Source organism: Furipterus horrens, unplaced genomic scaffold (assembly GCF_987537825.1).
Source record: "Furipterus horrens unplaced genomic scaffold, mFurHor1.1.pri manual_scaffold_9, whole genome shotgun sequence".
Classification (NCBI taxonomy): domain Eukaryota; kingdom Metazoa; phylum Chordata; class Mammalia; order Chiroptera; family Furipteridae; genus Furipterus; species Furipterus horrens.
The window spans coordinates 27,712,031-27,729,169 of NW_028327179.1; the positions used below are offsets into that span (position 1 = coordinate 27,712,031).

At 34.0% G+C, this 17,139-nt stretch overlaps 1 protein-coding gene across 3 annotated transcripts in view; it reads right to left on the reverse strand.

Annotated features, from left to right (window-relative positions):
• GLCCI1 (glucocorticoid induced 1) overlaps positions 1 to 17,139 on the reverse strand; it is an 82,007-nt gene that overhangs the window by 44,869 nt on the left and 19,999 nt on the right. For all 3 annotated transcript variants that reach the window (XM_090287193.1, XM_090287192.1, XM_090287194.1), the window contains exon 2: positions 4,592 to 4,743. In XM_090287193.1, coding sequence (XP_090143319.1) covers positions 4,592 to 4,743 — 152 coding nt within the window. The remainder of the gene's footprint in view (positions 1 to 4,591; positions 4,744 to 17,139) is intronic.

A 17,139-nucleotide genomic window follows, 5' to 3' on the forward strand; every position in this document is an offset into this window, starting at 1 on the left:
GAACAATATAGACTCTCCAGGAAGACAGAAGAAAGGCAATGATAGAACGAAGTCGGAGGGCAATGAATTAGAAAACAAAAATAGAAAAATCAGTTAAGCACCTTAAAAATATTAAAATACTATATAACCTAAAAAATGAAATCACTTAAAACACAAATGTGCAATATTAAAATGAGAAAAAAACTATAGATATACAAGAAATATGTAAGAGTAGTTTGTGAAACTCTATGCGAATACACTTGAAAATCTGGATGAAATGAATTATATTTTAGCAAAATAAATAAAAAATTTCAAAGAAATAAATAGAAACTAAAAGAGATAAAGAGCCATGGAAGAAATTGAGATTTACTAAATAGCTACAATCCCAAAACATACAAGTCTAGTCAACTTCATAGGTAAAATTCTTTTAGACCCAAGTAACAGACAACTGAGATAATTTTTACACCATGACATTGTAGAGAGGAAGGAAATCTTGCAAAATCACTTTATGAAGCAAGTACAACACCAATCTAAGGATTACATTAGAAAAAAGAAAAAACTTCAGACCTCATTTCTGAATACTGAAACAAGTAAATGTTAACACTTCATTTTACTAATTTTAAATTTCATATTTAAAAAAGAACTCCATAAACCAGTAGCATTTATTCCATAAATGTAATCATAACCAATTATTAAGTAATCTATTAAAGAAATTCACCATGTTAGAGGTTATGAGTCAAAACAACATATCATTTCAATGATGAAATGACACTTGGCCTATAAAGAACCACTCTTGATTTTAAAAATCAAGCAAAAATGATTACTAAAATAAGCTTGTGTGTTTGTCAGAGTGAATACAATGGCTTTCTTTTTAACTGAGGTAAATAGAAATACATTAAATCAATTACAGGTGTACAAGATAATGACTTGTATTACATAGACTATGAAGTGATCAGTACAATAAGTTTAGTTAATATCCGTCATCATACATAATTATAGATTTTTTTGAGATGAAAATTTAAGATTTGCCCTTAGCAACTTTCAAATATGTGGCACAGAATTATTAAATAGTTTCCATGCTATACACTGTACATCCCTTAGACTTAGAGATGTCTTAACTGAAAGTCTGTACTTTTGACACATTTCACCCACTCCTTAGCTCCCATTTCTAGGAACCACCCATCTCTTCTCTGTATTATCTTGGTGTTTTTTTTTTCTTTTGATTTGATTTAGATTGCATATACAAGGGAGATCATATGGTATTTGTCTTTCTCTGTCTGAATTATTTCACTTAGCATCATGCCCTGAAGGTCCATTCATGTTTTTGCAAATAACAAAATTTTATTCTTCTTATAAATAAATAATATTCCATTGTGTGATATATGACATTTCTTCATTCAGTCACCTGTTGATAGATACCTAGGTTATTTCCATATCTTGGCTATTATAAATAATGATGCAATGAACATGGGGGTGCATATATCTTTTTGAGTTTGTGTTTTCATTTTCTGCAGATAAATACGCAGAAGTAGAATTGCTAGATCATATTATAGTTCTTTTTAAATTTTTTGAGGAACCTCCATACCATTTCCCATAGTGGCTGTAGCAATTTTCATTCCCAACAGTGCACTAGGGTTCCCTTTTATCCACATCCTCAGCAAAACTTCTTGTCTTTTTGATAATAGTCTAGGTCAGTGGTTCTCAACCTTCCTAATGCCGAGACCCTTTAATATAGTTCCTCATGTTGTGGTGACCCCCAACCATAACTAAAGCATAGTGATTAATCACAAAAACAATATGTAATTATATATGTGTTTTTTGAGGGTCTTAGGTGACCCCTGTGAAAGGGTCGTTCGACCCCCAAAGGGGTCGCTATCAAGAGGTTGAGAACCGCTGGTCTAGGTATTTAATATCTGAGGCAAGGTGACTGTACTACCTACCCCCAACTAACTCCTGCTAAATAAACAAAAACTTCTACTTCCCTCCCCAAGATTTCAAGAGCTAATCCAGAAGGGATAAATATGACAATAATATGTTCATCTCTTGTACCATCAAACTTAAAAATACTCGGGGCCAAACCCATTCCTTATGCTTGTGAGGCAAGCATGAGGTGAAGTGCTGTGTGCTTCAGGGGTTACTATGAGAGGCAGTGGGGAACTGGAGGTGAAAAAAAAAAGCACTGTCATCAACCAACTGTGGGTTGAAATCTCTTCATATCAATTAGCTACATGAACATTACAAATTACTTAAATTCTCAAAGCTTCAGTATCTCACCTGTAAAATAAGGCCTATATTTTGTCTTCCTTTCAATGTTTGGTTTCAAAAAGGACCTACATGCAGAAACTGGCAAGAAAAGCCCCCACTCTGAGCCTCAAGCTCTAAAGGGAAGAGCACTGCCCCTCTCCTAGCTCTGCCCCTCTCCTAGCACTGCCCCTCTCCCGGGGGTGAACAGACTTTGGGACCAAAGAGATGCACACCATGAGCGCATGCCTGCCACAGACTATGCTCTGGGTAATCCAGACCCAGCAACTCCTTGGCCAAACAGCAGCAAGCTGGTTTCCAAGGTTTGCAGGGACCTACTCCCTGGGACTCATTTCCTGAGAGAATGAGGATGAAAATGAATGTGAGGACCGGGGGGTTCAAACATATGTGAAAAGCTACCCCTCGGGGTACAGAATGGTGTGGGGGTATAGAGAAAGATATGAGTTTAGGTTCAGATGGTGGGGTGAGTTCAGCCTATGTAGACACATTCTGGCATGTAACTCTAAGGAATCTAAAAATTCTTAGCTCAAACTTGGATTTCAAGATCCAAAGGAAAACTTATTTGTCAAATTAGAAGGATAAATATATTTTATGTAACAGTTTGTTAGTTTAACTTATATAGTATGTGGGTCTTCATTTATATTTGCTCCAAACCCTGCAAATATTATATATGAGCCTATCTACATTTATTAATAACCTCATGTGTATTGCCATATACACTTTCAAATAGCATATTTAGTCATATAACATTATCATAAATTCAGTTACATTAACCCCATCACAAAAAAACAAACATGTTTAAACCTGCTCCGAGCCTTTCCAGTCTATCTCCATATCACTCTCTTCTTAATCCTGAAATATCTGAGTTTCCTCCTCTACCATATCATCAATACTATACTCTCCAAGACAATGTGCCCCTGATCCCTAAATCCAGTCCTTGTTTTCCATGACCTCTCTTCAGCATCTGGTACAGTTAAAAAAAAATTCCTTTCTCTTAGATTGTGCTCTTTCTCTGGCTGCTTCTTTCTCAGAGCTTTTGTGAAGGATGAATAGATAATGTTTCTGGATAGTGTCAGCATAAAGCATATTCAATAAAAGGTAGGGTTTTTTTCTTAATCTAAAAAGAAAAACTGCCATTTTTAAATGCAGTGCCAGTCATTCTACTAGGGGACACAAGCATCCTAACAGCAGCAAATAATTGGAGCTCGGATTGGTCAACAAATTAACCTGTTTTAGAAATCTTGTTCCAACACTTTCTAGCTTTATGAGCCTACATAAGTCTCTTTACTTCCTTAAGCTTCTGCTTCCCCATCTGTGCAGTCTTACAATGTTCTTGTGAGAATCAAATGAAACACAGGATATAAAGCAGAGAGCACATGGTACATAGTCAGTATTGTTAACCTCCTCCTCCTCTTCCTACTGCTTCCAGGTGAATACATTAGTTTTCTCTCTTTCCCTTGTATGCATTTCCAAAAACTAAGTCCTTGGTCCTTTGACTTTCTTTCTTTACACTCTACACCAACTCCTCCAAAAAGATGATTTTGAATTACCTGTGTGCATTTCTAAGTGCCTAGCCCCACATCTCTAAATTGTGCCAGTTACTTCTACTTGAGAGTCCCACTGCCCACCATATCAAACAGATCCTTTTGCTCACAAAACTAAGAATAAAAAGCAAAAGCCTAGGGGTGGCATAAAATATCACAAAGGCAGAATTGATAAGATGGATGATAAAGGAGCTAATTTCATGGTTTCAAGCTTGTCTTGGAAAATTAGAAAAGTTGAGAAGATTCTCATAGATCACGTCCAAAATATCCCCCCTCCTTCTCTTCCCTCTTTCTTCAGACATGAAATTCTAATCCTTCTATTTTCCTGACCTACAAAGCATAATGTTCTCATTCCTTTGAATTCTCTCACATTTAAATGCATCATTTTTAACCAGAAAAGAAAAACACCCAAAACACCTCTAACATAAACTTCCTTATCACATGTTAATACCCTGTGAATGACTTCCAAGACTGTGCAAACTTTTCTTCAAAAATTACTTATAATTTTAATATAGTTACTAGTCATTATATTAATTTCTCTCGAAAATTCTTAAAAGTGTATATCAAAAAAACTGTGTAATATAGACTGATACATTATTTATTAAATATTAAATAATTTAAAAACTTAAAAGATGCAGATGACAAAAAAACAATTAGTCTAAAGTATATTAAAAGAAATGGCTTTCTTTCTTGGTTAAATAGATTATATTTCAAATTTGGGAATATTTGATTAAACTACATTTTCTTTACTGTGATTAAAACAGAATAACTGCAGGGTAGTAAAACTGTTGATTTGCTTACTTTACCTGAGTAGCTTTATCTTTCATGCATGAAGGGTAATGCACATGAGGGTCTCGTGGCCACTGTCCTGTGAGATAAGGTCCTGTTATCGTATCCAAAGAAGAGGTTCGCCTTATTGTACTAGACGTTCGAACTTGCTGGGATTTTGGCCTGTCCGCTATAAAAAATGAAAAAGAAATTAGATTAGTCACTAACAAATAAGTAAGATTTACAATTATTTAAACCTCATAGTTTGTGGAATGTCATCCTATCAATTTTCCCTAAACATATATGTTTATCCTAAGAGCCCCCTTGTCTCATCTGATGGAACTTAAAGACCCTCTCCAAAGTAAATTCCCATATTCAATCTGATGTACACTTCCAGGACAGACACAGACCCCATGCAGTCCGTCATTTTAGAGACCTGCTCCACCAGCTACTTATCGTCTCCGCTGCCACTCCTTGATGAGACTATCATGTCTCACCTGGGCTGCCACTCTCCTAACCGCTATCTCTGCATCCTTCTCAACTAAATCCCGCAGTGCCACCTCCTTCCACAGCTAAAAAACATTTCCATCGTTATGCATTCTTTCACTTAAAGCCTGTATTTTTCACAATTTGGCTCTCACACACCCGTTGTTTAATGTGTTGCTACTTCTCCATACGCCCTTGCTAACTACTAAGTGCCACACAAACTAACTGCGGTTTTGCAAATGTAAAACATGTCCTTCTCTGCCTCTGCACTTTATTTCCTGAGCTTAGAACTCTCTCCTTCCCTGTTAACTTGACAAACTCTTATTTAAGATATGTTCTCGCCCACCAAAACATAAGTTTAGTCCTTACAAACTGAAAAGGAGTTGATGCACAATACTTAATGAATTTATTCACAGCTAACATAAAAATAACATGTATAATGACACTATACTTCAATTCAACCTCCTTTTTATGGATGAAGAATTTGAAGTGCAGACGGATAAAAGTGAATTATCTGATGAAACAGAACAAACAGGTGAGAGAGATAAAAAGGAATCAAGATCTCCAGACATTCTACATAGTTCAATCAAAACACTATGACAATCTACTTCTCCTCTCCATATGGGTACCATAGGAAACTGCTGAAAATTAAAATGACCATACTGAACTAAACTATAGAGGATTTTTCATGTATACATTCCAAATAATTTACTCTAATTTGCATTATATAATAAAATCCAGTGGATTACAAAATCCAATGCTCACAGTCTCATTCAGAGTTCTATCTCACATCAGACAAAATGCCTTGCACATTACAGAGGCCCAGGAAACATGTTACAGAATGCTGTCCTTTAATTATCTTCCTAAAAACAGAATAGTTGTTTTTTTTAAAGTCAGTAAACAAAGTAAAATGCAGTATACTCTAATATTATCATACTTTTATATTTCTTACACTATAGTTATAACTTCTTCTTTAGAAAAGATCTGAAAATCACTAAATTTCCTCCCTATCTTGACTACTTAGCTCTAATTTTATTTCGCCAAAGGCAGAAAATCTAGGATAGCCTATTTCTACTCTTTGGAATTACCTGTAATTTTCTTTGTGACCAGAAACATGGTAAACTTTTATAAACATTTCATGAGTCTTGGAGAAGACATATTTTCTGTTTTCAGAACAGACAGTTCTTTGTCATCAACTAAAATAAAAATACAGAATATAGGAATAATGTAATTATCAGTTTGATCTGTCACAGATGTAGAAAAGTATTCTATAATTTCTAAACTACTATTGCGATCTAACAATTTCCTTTATTTCTTACAATTTTTATCATTTATATTTTAGTTCTGTATAATTTGACTCATATTAATATAAGACATCAACACTATGGCTTATGCTTCACCATTTTAATCTGTCCCATTCATTACTTTTTACTCTTAAATTCTCAAATTAAACATTATGACACCCTTTGGCTTTCTTTCTATTATAATTTGCCTGGCATGCCTATTCTTTCATTTTCTATTTCTTTGAATCATTTTGTTTATGTGTGTCTGTTGTATACAGGATATAATTAGGCCTTTTGAAAACCTCTGTAGTAAGCCTTCTTCTTGTAAAAGGTAAGTTTATCTCACTTATGTTTAAAGTTGTAACAGTTCTGATTTGATGTATCATGTAATTTTTTTCTTCTTAGATTGTAATGCTTCCTTGCTACTTGTTTTCTATGTTTTACTTTTTGTTTCTTCTTTCTTTTTACCTCTTTCTCCCACCATAAGTAATTTGGAAAATATGTAGACTATTTTTAGTTCTACTACTAGAAGTTATTTCTATTAATCCTTCTAAACACCTTTTTTGGACATAAAAGCAATAGCTACAAATTTTAGCAACTTTGAGAAACAAAAACTTAACATGTTGCTCAAAACATGATTTATAACGATTTGCTTAAAAAAAAATGTAAAAGCTAATTGTACATGCCCTCCACCAGGAAGAAACAAAAGACAGAAACAGTTTATCCCTTGGAAAAGAGACCTTTATAGCAGTTCACCACTAAAAAAAAAAAGCCTACATAAAGGCCAGCAATAACCATAAAATAAAAAGCTATTATATGTGAAAACTTGTGCCTAAAAAGTTAAAATGCTCCCAACTATTTAAAAAGCTGTATGTAGTGCAGGGGTCCCCAACCGCCCGGCCATGGACCAGTACCATCCAGGGCCTGGTTGGAACCAGGCCCAAGCAAAGCTCGCCTGAGCTCTGCCTCCATCTCCTACCCTCCACTCCCCTTATCCCCCCTTCCACGAAACAGGTCCCTGGTGCCAGAAAGGTTGGGGACTGCTGATGTAGTACACTTATAGCTATTAAAACTCCTTCTAACTTGGTAAGTAAAAAATAGGGACCATTCTTTATGTTTTTTAAGGAGTTAATTACAAAAAAAGTCACAAATGAAGGACACACCAATTGAAATAAAGAGCAATTTATAAGGAATCAACAGTAGAAAAGATGATGCTGAGAATCAATTTGGTGATATGGAACATAAGGAAGAAAAAAACAACCAAACAGAACAGCAATAAGGAAAAAGAATTTTTAAAAATGACAGTGTAAGAAGCCTGTAGGGCAACTTTAAGCATACCAACATTCACATCAAGGGGTGCCAAAAGGAGAAGAACAAGAAATTGGAAATCTGTTTGGAAAAAATAATGAAAGAAAACTTCCCTAACTTGATGAAGGAAATAGACATATAAGTCTAGGAAGCACAGCGAATCTCAAGCAAGATGGATCCAAACAGGCCCACTTCAAGACACATCATAATTAAAATTCCAAAGCTTAAATACAAAGAGAGAATCTTAAAGGCAGCAAGAGAAAAGTAGTTAGTTAACTACAAGGGAGCACCCATAAGATTGTCAGCTGATTTTTCAAAAGAAACTGCAGGCTAGAAGGGATTGGCAAGAAATATTCAAAGTAATGAAAAGCAAGGGCCTACAGCCAAGATGACTTTACCCAACAAAGCTATCATTTAGAATCAAAGGACAGATAAGAGCTTCCCAGACAAGTAAAAGCTAAAGGAGTTCATCATAACCAAATCATAATTATATGAAATTTTAAAGAGTCTTCTTTAAGAAGACAAAGATAAAAAATATGAACAATAAAATGACAATACATATCCATCAACAATTGAATCTAAAAAAAAACAACAACTAAGCAAAACAAACAGAATCATAGATATGGAGAACATTTTGATGGTTGCCAGATGGGATGAGTCAGGGGAATGGGTGAAAAAACGAAGGAATTAAGAAGTATAAATAGGTAGTTAAGAAAAGTCAGGGAGAAGTAAAGTATAGCACAGGGAATGGAGCAGCCCAAGAACATATATGTAGTACCCATGGACATGGACAACAGTGTGGGGCTTGCCTGGAGAGTAGGGGGAAAATTTGGAAGAACTATAATAGCATAAAAAATAAACTATAATTTAAAAAAAAGAATCTATAAATGAGCCTCTTGATCTGTACAATATTCTAATCTATATTTACAAACTTTTACTATATTTTAAATCACTAAACCTCTGCCTCTTACTTTCAAAAGATCACATGTTCTCCGCTTAGTGTCCACTCTCTGTGATTAACTACTTTGTCAGGACTGTGGCCTTCAAGTTATTTTGTTTAAGTAATCCCATGGTGAATATGTAAGCATGCAGTAACATGTGTAGTTATTTATTTATACTTGGGATATATACTATATTACTAATATGATATATTACAAAACAGACAAAATATAAATTTGTATGTATGAAATAAAAACAAAAATACACATGTATTAAAAAATTAGAAGTCATATTTTCTTCCTATACTCACTTCATTGTGAAGACCCTTTGGGTAAGGGACCTGAAATTGGGTGCTAAATTTAATCTATAGATTGGCCAGTTAGCTTGGTCTAATTCTATGATATAACCCTATTCTTATCTGTGTTAAGAATGTGTAGAAAAGCACCACACATTACCAATACCAAAAGAAATAGAACGGATGAACGAATGAGAGAAAGAGGGAAAGAAAGAAAGAAAGAGGGAAAGAAAGAAAGAAGAAAGAAAGAAAGAAAGGAAGGAAGGAAGGAAGGAAGGAAGGAAGGAAGGAAGGAAGGAAGAGAAGGAAGGAAGGAAGGAAGGAAAAGAAAAAAAAGAAAAGAGAAATAAAGAAAAGTTTGTCTTAAAAAGAAAGATTAAGTTAGGACAACATAGTGTCCATATCTTGGTATAAAATTCATTCAACCAGTCATCATTTAAAAAAAAAATTAAAGTGTAAGAAGTAAAATAGTTGAAAGGTTATATTTCAAACATATACTTTAAAAGAAAGATTCTCCTCATTCCTCATACCAGGAAAATTCCAAAGATGTGTAGTTGTTAATAATTTCCATGTAAATTATTAGAAGAGTAAAAATTCAGAATCAGTTTAAAAACTGTGAGGAAGGTACTCTTCCAAGATATGATTAGCTAGATAATAACCATGCTTACCAAATATCACTAGAGTCTTAGATTTATCAAAAGATTTATCATAAACAGTACAATTCTAAGTCAACAAGATGACTTCTTTCTGTTACCCAAACTATCATGGCAATATTTTTAACTGCCTCAACATCTAAGCTTTGAAATCTCTCAAATTTTTATTTATTTAATTTGTGGTATTATCACCTACCAATCCAGGTTTTACAATTCAGTGCAATAAAAATATCAATTAATTTTGCATTACTTGTATATTCAACACAATACATTTTTAATTTCATAATTACATTTGTGATCAGAATATGTATTTAGTTTTTAATTGAGTGATAACAGTATTTCTCTACTGATTAGTACATAATAACCTCAATTCAAGTAGATCGAACCTTACCAACTAGCAACATACATGAGCATGTATAGTCAATCTTTGAATTAATTTACAAGAGCTAAAGTAAATATTTAATTAAATCTGTAAAGCATGAAAGAAAATCAATAAAATAAACAGTGATTGTCATTATTTAAGCTAAGCAGGCTTCAGAAAAATTGTACCTTCATAAGCGGTGAAACTCAGTAAATGTTATTACTAAATAAAACTTGCTGAATGTCTATTATATGCAAAGCACTGTTCCAAGATCCAAGGGGAATTACAAAAAAAGTCTTAGACTCCTCTCAGAAGATTACATTCTGGTTGGGGGAGATATATGTATAATTAAACTATAATGTAAAAACATATGCATGATATATGCACAACAATGAAGGATGAGAAGGCAAACAAGGCAAAAATAAATTAGGCAGCAGATACCAAGAATGGTGTCTTCTACACCAAGGGAAGCCTTTAAGGAATAAGAATCTTGCCGTGACACTTAGCAGTCCTGTTGCGAACATCTCTTACTTCACTATTTGAGAGTAAAATACAGAATAACCAAATTCAGCAATAAAAAATGACTGTTAAATAAAATCACATCTATTTCCAGTACTATTATCATTGTTACGAGCAGAAAATGACTGTTCATAGCAGCAGTGTGTAAAAAGGTCTCCTCATTACACTCATCTACAGGTTGCGCTTCCTTCCCCTTTCCCTTCCCCGGAATAGAAAGCCACATGGCGGCAGCAGTTGGCAGGCCTGGGGCTCCTCTGGGGCACCTACTCAGGATTACACACAATTATTCTTGCTCTCCAAGAGCCCATCGGAAATTCAACTTGTTTAAGAACAAGAAACTGTATTAGTTAACTCTGAATCTGAATATCAAACCAGACCTTGTTCTAAACAAGCAATAAATGCTTAACATCTAACTGCCAGAGTAATATAATATGATGTTAAATTAGTTTGTTCCCAACAGCCATTTTACTTTAGTGGCAATGATTCAAGATGACTAGTGAGTGAGTTTGGAAATCTGATGTCTTTAAGAAGCTAATCTGTAGGGAAAAATTAACGAAGTTAAATAAAATTTCTGCAACTTAAAACAATTGTCATTGAACACTAGAAACTTTAAGAACTTTAGCTACAGTCACTGCACCTTCCAAACTAACCTTACCAACTGGTAAAGAGGATGCACTAGTTCTGAGGGCCATAATGTATCCATACAGAATGTAAGCCAGTGCACATAATAAAACAAGTGCTCACATCTTTTCTGGACTTTAACATACTCCGCTCTTTTCATCCTACTTTCATAAGGATGAAATAGCTAGTTTAGTTTGCAAAAATAAATAAAAATGGTTAGTTGTCTGTGTTTAGCTTTCAATTAATGATTAGTAACCAAAATTTTCCATTAACATTGATTACATAAGCAAGACACATCTAAACTTAAAAAAAAAAATGCATTTAAATAACAATTTACTTAAACCTTTTGAAAAAAGAGCTATTCTTCAACTACTGTATAAGCCCTATAACTCCATGAAACTTGTCCATTACAACACTAACACCAAGAATAAACTGCTTCTTACTTTATTCAAAATCCATCACTGATCACAATTGTAAAGAATCCACAAGATATACAATTCAGTAAAATGTTTACGATAACTAAGTACTAATACCAAATTTTCCAGTAGTTTACTTCACAGAACTCATATTAAATACTAGTTGGTATATTAAAACATCACATTAACAATGCTAGCCAATAGTATCAGAACACACATATATAATAATATTTTGTCTTGAAATTAAGATCTTAAAGTGTGTAAAACCTTTTTATCTTTTAACAGTTAACAGAGCAAAAACGTATTTATTACCTAACTTTGTTAATACCAAAATGAAAACAGCCATTGAGATCCATAATACAAACATACACACATATGTACATATGTCTTAAATTACTTAGTATTGATTTAGAAGGATGTTAAAAAAAAAAAGATAAAACCCTGGCCAGTGACTCAGCTGGTTGAAGCGCTGTCCCATACACCAAAGGGATGTGGGTTTAATCTCTGGTCGGGGCATGTACAGAAGGCAGCTGATTGATGTTTCTCTTTCACATATATGTTTCTCTCTCTCTCTCTCTCTCTCTCTCTCTCTCTCTCTCTCTCTCTCTCTCTCAAATTAATAAACATATCCTCGGGTGGGGATTAAAAATATATTTAAAAAAGAATGTCAAAAAATTGGCAATGCTTTTTAGCCACTACAATGTCAACATCTGGACATGTCTGAGAAGTAATACAAACAGTTTTCTAAGATTTCACCAAGAAATTAGATATTGGGAAATCCTGGAACATAAAGGTACAAGGCCCTCAGGCAACTCATAGTTGGACTAAGCCATAGATCTCAAAGATGGAATCCTGAGATGTGGTTTTCTGTATAAGGATTTGTTAAAAATGCAAGTTAATGAGCTGTATTCCCAGAGATTCTAATTAAATAGTTATAAGATGGAACCAGGTAGCAACATATTTTTTAAACCATAGCAGATTGATTCAGATGCATCACCAGGATTGGGAACCACTGCAATCTAAAAGCAATGTTTCTCAAAGTGTGAGATGTTTTTTAAATATGCTCATTTCTGGACCCCAATTTCTCATCAACAATATGAGATTCTCTGGTAGTGGGGACCAAGAAAACAAAATTTTAATAAGCATTTCAGGTGACTCTACTGCTACTATTAAAAGCTTAAGAACCCATGTCTGAAGGGTTCTTAAGAATTGCAGGTGTTCAAAAATAAAATCCTTTTTGTCAATGACTTACTCCATTTAGAGGTACGAAAAATTTTGACTATAATCCTCCTGAAGAGGGGTAAGAAGGATCTAGTCAAGGAACTAGTATGAATGACTCATGGACATGGGCAATGGGGTGGGAATTGATTGTGGGAGAAGGGATGGGCAGGGTAGGGAGGAGCAATGGGGGAAAAAGTGGGACAACTGTAATAGAAAAACAATAAAGAAATTTAAAAAAAAGAAGTCAGCCAGTTCTTTGAAATCTGCACCTAGCGGCTAACATTCTAGCAGCTAAGCAATTTAAACATCTAGTCATCTCCTTCAAAAGGTCATGTTCTAAACTCAATGCCAGCCAGGACAATAAGAAACTTCAAACATAAAAACAGAGTACTCTAAGCAGAATGCTTAGATCAGTAGAAAAATGAGATAACAAAGACAAAGTTGAAAATAGCTGCTTTTGGAAAGAGACCTTCGCACCCAAATAGGGTATTCTGCATGCAAATAAAAGTTAACTACAGTAAAATGTACTTCCTGAAAAATATAAGCCTGAAAAATATATTAAGTAGGTTCCTTTATAAAATGAAAGTGTCAGAGCAAAATTAAATAAAATATATGAGCAAAGTAAAATTTAGATTTTAATAACTAATTTGGTTTAACAAAATTTAAGGCTGAATCTGAAAATAGTATGTTATAGTTTATTAAACAACATTATCTTTAACAGAAAAATCAATGAGTTATTCACAATGTCTAACTTAACTCATTCACATAATTTCAATCATCATTGAAAAAAATAAATTGAGCAGAGACTGAATTTAAGACAGAAAGTTGCTTTTCTTCAACTTCAAAGTATCCTGAAATGATTACAGTTCCTAATCTAGTAGAGATCAAGAAGAGTCACGAAAAAATAATGGAATTTTCCTGCTATTGGTTTACTGAGATTAAGGATAAATTTGCTAAAGTTCTAGTTTGTTTTTTTTTCTGTTTTTTGTTTTTGTTTTTTAGTTGTACTTACTGGGGCGACATTCGTTATTTAAATTCTATAGGTTTCAGGTGTACAATTCTATAACACATCACCTGTATATTGTATTGTGCGTTCACCAACCCAAGGCAAGTGTCTTTCTGAAATTCTATTTTCTTAAGAGACTTGCCTCAGTATTTCTGTGATGAGAGCAAGTTCCTTGAAAGCTGCAGTATCACTGACAAAGAGTTTCTCCTCGACCAAACTTCAGTCAGGTTCATCTGAACTCTTCCTAACTAGGCCCTAACTTTTGAGTATCTGTGTTCATCTCTGCATTGTCCAATTTTAGCAGGAATCTTACTAAGTCAGTTTAACCAGAACCCCCGACCCTTGATATCTGATCACCCTTGACATCTGATCAGGCTTTTCATCCTCTATCACCCCTCAGGTGATGTCTTATCAGCTGGCCTGCCTTCAGCAACAATCCTGTTAGGTCTGTTTAGCCAGAATCCTCCCTTATCCCAATGTTTCTTTCCTCTTAGTAATTTTCCATCCACTGACGGCCCCACCACCCCTACTCAGCTCCTTGGCTATAATTTCCCACCTTTTCATGTTATATTCTGAGTTTGAGCCCAATCTCTCTCATCCACTGCAAACCCCTACTGTAATGGTCTCCATCATGATAGTCTCCCTAAATAAAGTCTGCCTTGCCATTCTTTAACGTGTCACCGATAATTTTTGTTTTAACATCATTACTAAAATTAATTTTAAAATAAATTTAAGAACTGTACAACTAAGAATTTAAAAATGTAGAAAGAAGACTGGTATATTTCTTAGCCAGCCTAATATTCATGAATATTAATTATCTAGTAGAATTATCACTAAATTCAGCTTTCCAAAATTAGCACAATCTTGGCACTCCACCAAAGGCCGTTACAGCTTTCTTCCTTGACATATAAGAAGATGAAAATTCGCCAGAATACATGGGCCACATAAAATGAAATCATCAAAATCAAATGAACTTCAGATAAGAGAGGGGAAAGACACCAGATATGAATATGCTATCTAAAATAAAACTAAAGGGCAAAAACTAAAGCCATCTCAATGTGAGTAGATTCTGAAACACTCATCAACCAGACCGGGAATCCTGCCACAGAAGCAATCTAGAAAACACGCAGAAATGACCATATGGCTGCCCCATAGAAATCTGGAAAGGAACCAGTCAAGAAGCTGACAAGAGAAGCAAACATGGTTTTGACCAAATGAGGCCTGACACAGTCTGTAACCTGAGGTCTGTTAAGAAAAACAATTAAAAAAATGTAGTCAAGCAGGCATTTAGGAATGATTCTTTAGGTTACAGCTCATTCAATTATATCTGCGTCAAATGACACGTAGTTGAAATAAGACATTTGGAGGAAGGCTTTCAGCCTGTTTTCAAAGAATACCCAAGGCAGTATGTTTTTGGATCAAGGCTGTAAAGCAAACTTCACTAAGATGGCACTGTAAGAATACACAACAAAAAATTACATATATGGCAAATGAGATGCTGAAGATTATTAAGTTCATTTTTTTCTGGTTGCAAAATGGTAGTCCTTTAAGGAACCCTGGTAAAACTGTAATTAGTAGAAGGTTCCCTAAGTTTTATGAATTTCCAATTAATTCAATTAATAGATTCCAAACATCTAAAATCCATTAGGACCAAAAGGCTCAATGTTCAAGAAATAATCACAAAGTATTAGCAACTATAAAGCAACTAAACAAGAGGATCAAAGATGGAAAACAACATTGTAAATGAAAACAAATATTCCTTAATCAGAAGACTGAATATTTCACAAAATTTTGTTTCACAGTACTTAACTTCTAGTTAAAAATATTGGTTGAGCTTGGATTTTTTTTTTTTTACCCAAATGAAACTGATTCACTATTATATCCCAATTTAAAAAGAAAAACAAACATAAAGACTACAATAAATCCTACAGAATAAGCAGTATCTTGACCACAGTATGGCAACCAATATTACTAATGAAAGTACTTGATTTTCAAAGTAGGGAATAACCTCTTCAAACTTGTGATTATGATAAGGCATTCCCCCAAAGCTTACGTTTTAATGAGAAAAAAGGAAGAAAGTTTAAAATAGGAAAAAATGCATTCTTCTAGTAGAGATAACTATTAAAAATTTCAGCTGCTTTTATCTGGGATATACAATACATTCACAAATAGAAATTCACACACACACACACACACACTCTCTCTCTCTCTCTCTCTCTCTCTCTCTCTCTCTCTCTCTATATATATATATATATATATATATATATATATTTATCCCCAGCAACAGTTTCACTTCATAATACTAACCCTTGGGCTTCTGATGGTTCTAAGAAAAAATGACCACCAATTACTAATGGGTAAATGTAAAGGGTGATTCTGAGAATAGGCAAAATTCGGAAGGTGTTCAACAGGATCCAAATTTCAAGTGAGCGCAAGAGGACACCAGCTGAATCAAGTCTGAAGTATCGTAACAATATGGCTAGTCTCAAATTTTGCAAATGAAAGCTGCTTCCAATAGAGTCCAATGCTGAGGAGAAATTACTGGGACCTGAATCCAAACTGAACAGAACAAGGATAATAAAAGCAAAAAAAGAGACAGTTAAGATAAGTTGGGGAAGGAAGTCAAGAGGCTGGGATCACAGAAGCAAGATATTTTTTTTAAGTCATTTTATGAAAACAACAGAAGTGGGAGGATTGGAGCTCCGAAGCTAGAAAAAGTATCCCAAATGCTCTCTCCCTCCTAAATGTATAGGAAAATTCATTTCACTTAAAAAGTCAGCAAGAGACAAGAATAGCAAATTAATCCCACATAATTATATCATAAAAGGGCAAAAAGAATAAATGATGTCCCTATGGATGACAGATGCATATCAGAAATATGTCTATATAATATGAAAACTGTAATCTCATAGTTCAAAACAAGTTAACATTTTTTTTTTAATGATAGAAACAATTTGAAAAGCCTTGGAATAAAAACAATTCAAAAATGATGTGTTTGAGGGCAAGAACGATATGAAAATAAAGGTGACAAAGCTCAGGGAACATATAGAAATAAAGAAAAACCTGTATGATTAATGAAGACTAAATTACAAGAAACACAATGGATAATGCCTTAACAGAAATAGAAAACGAACATAAGACAGATTTTAGAATTTTAAAAAGTGAAGCAAAAAGATTTCAAAATTAAATGATTAACATGTAACATAAGCAAGATGATCCAATATATGTCTAATAGGAGTCCCTGAGGACCAAAGTAATAAATAACAAAAATACTAAGAACTATAATATAACTTGAACTGGTATATTCCAAGAATATACATATGCCTAAGAAAAATGATCCAGAACAGCCTACATCAAACACATTGGAATAAAGCTAAAGTGCCGTCAAATATAAGAGTCATTGATAAAAACTACAGTATCTGAGTTCTTGCTACATAAAGTATGCAGAACTCAAGGAATATTGTTCCTATGAGTCATT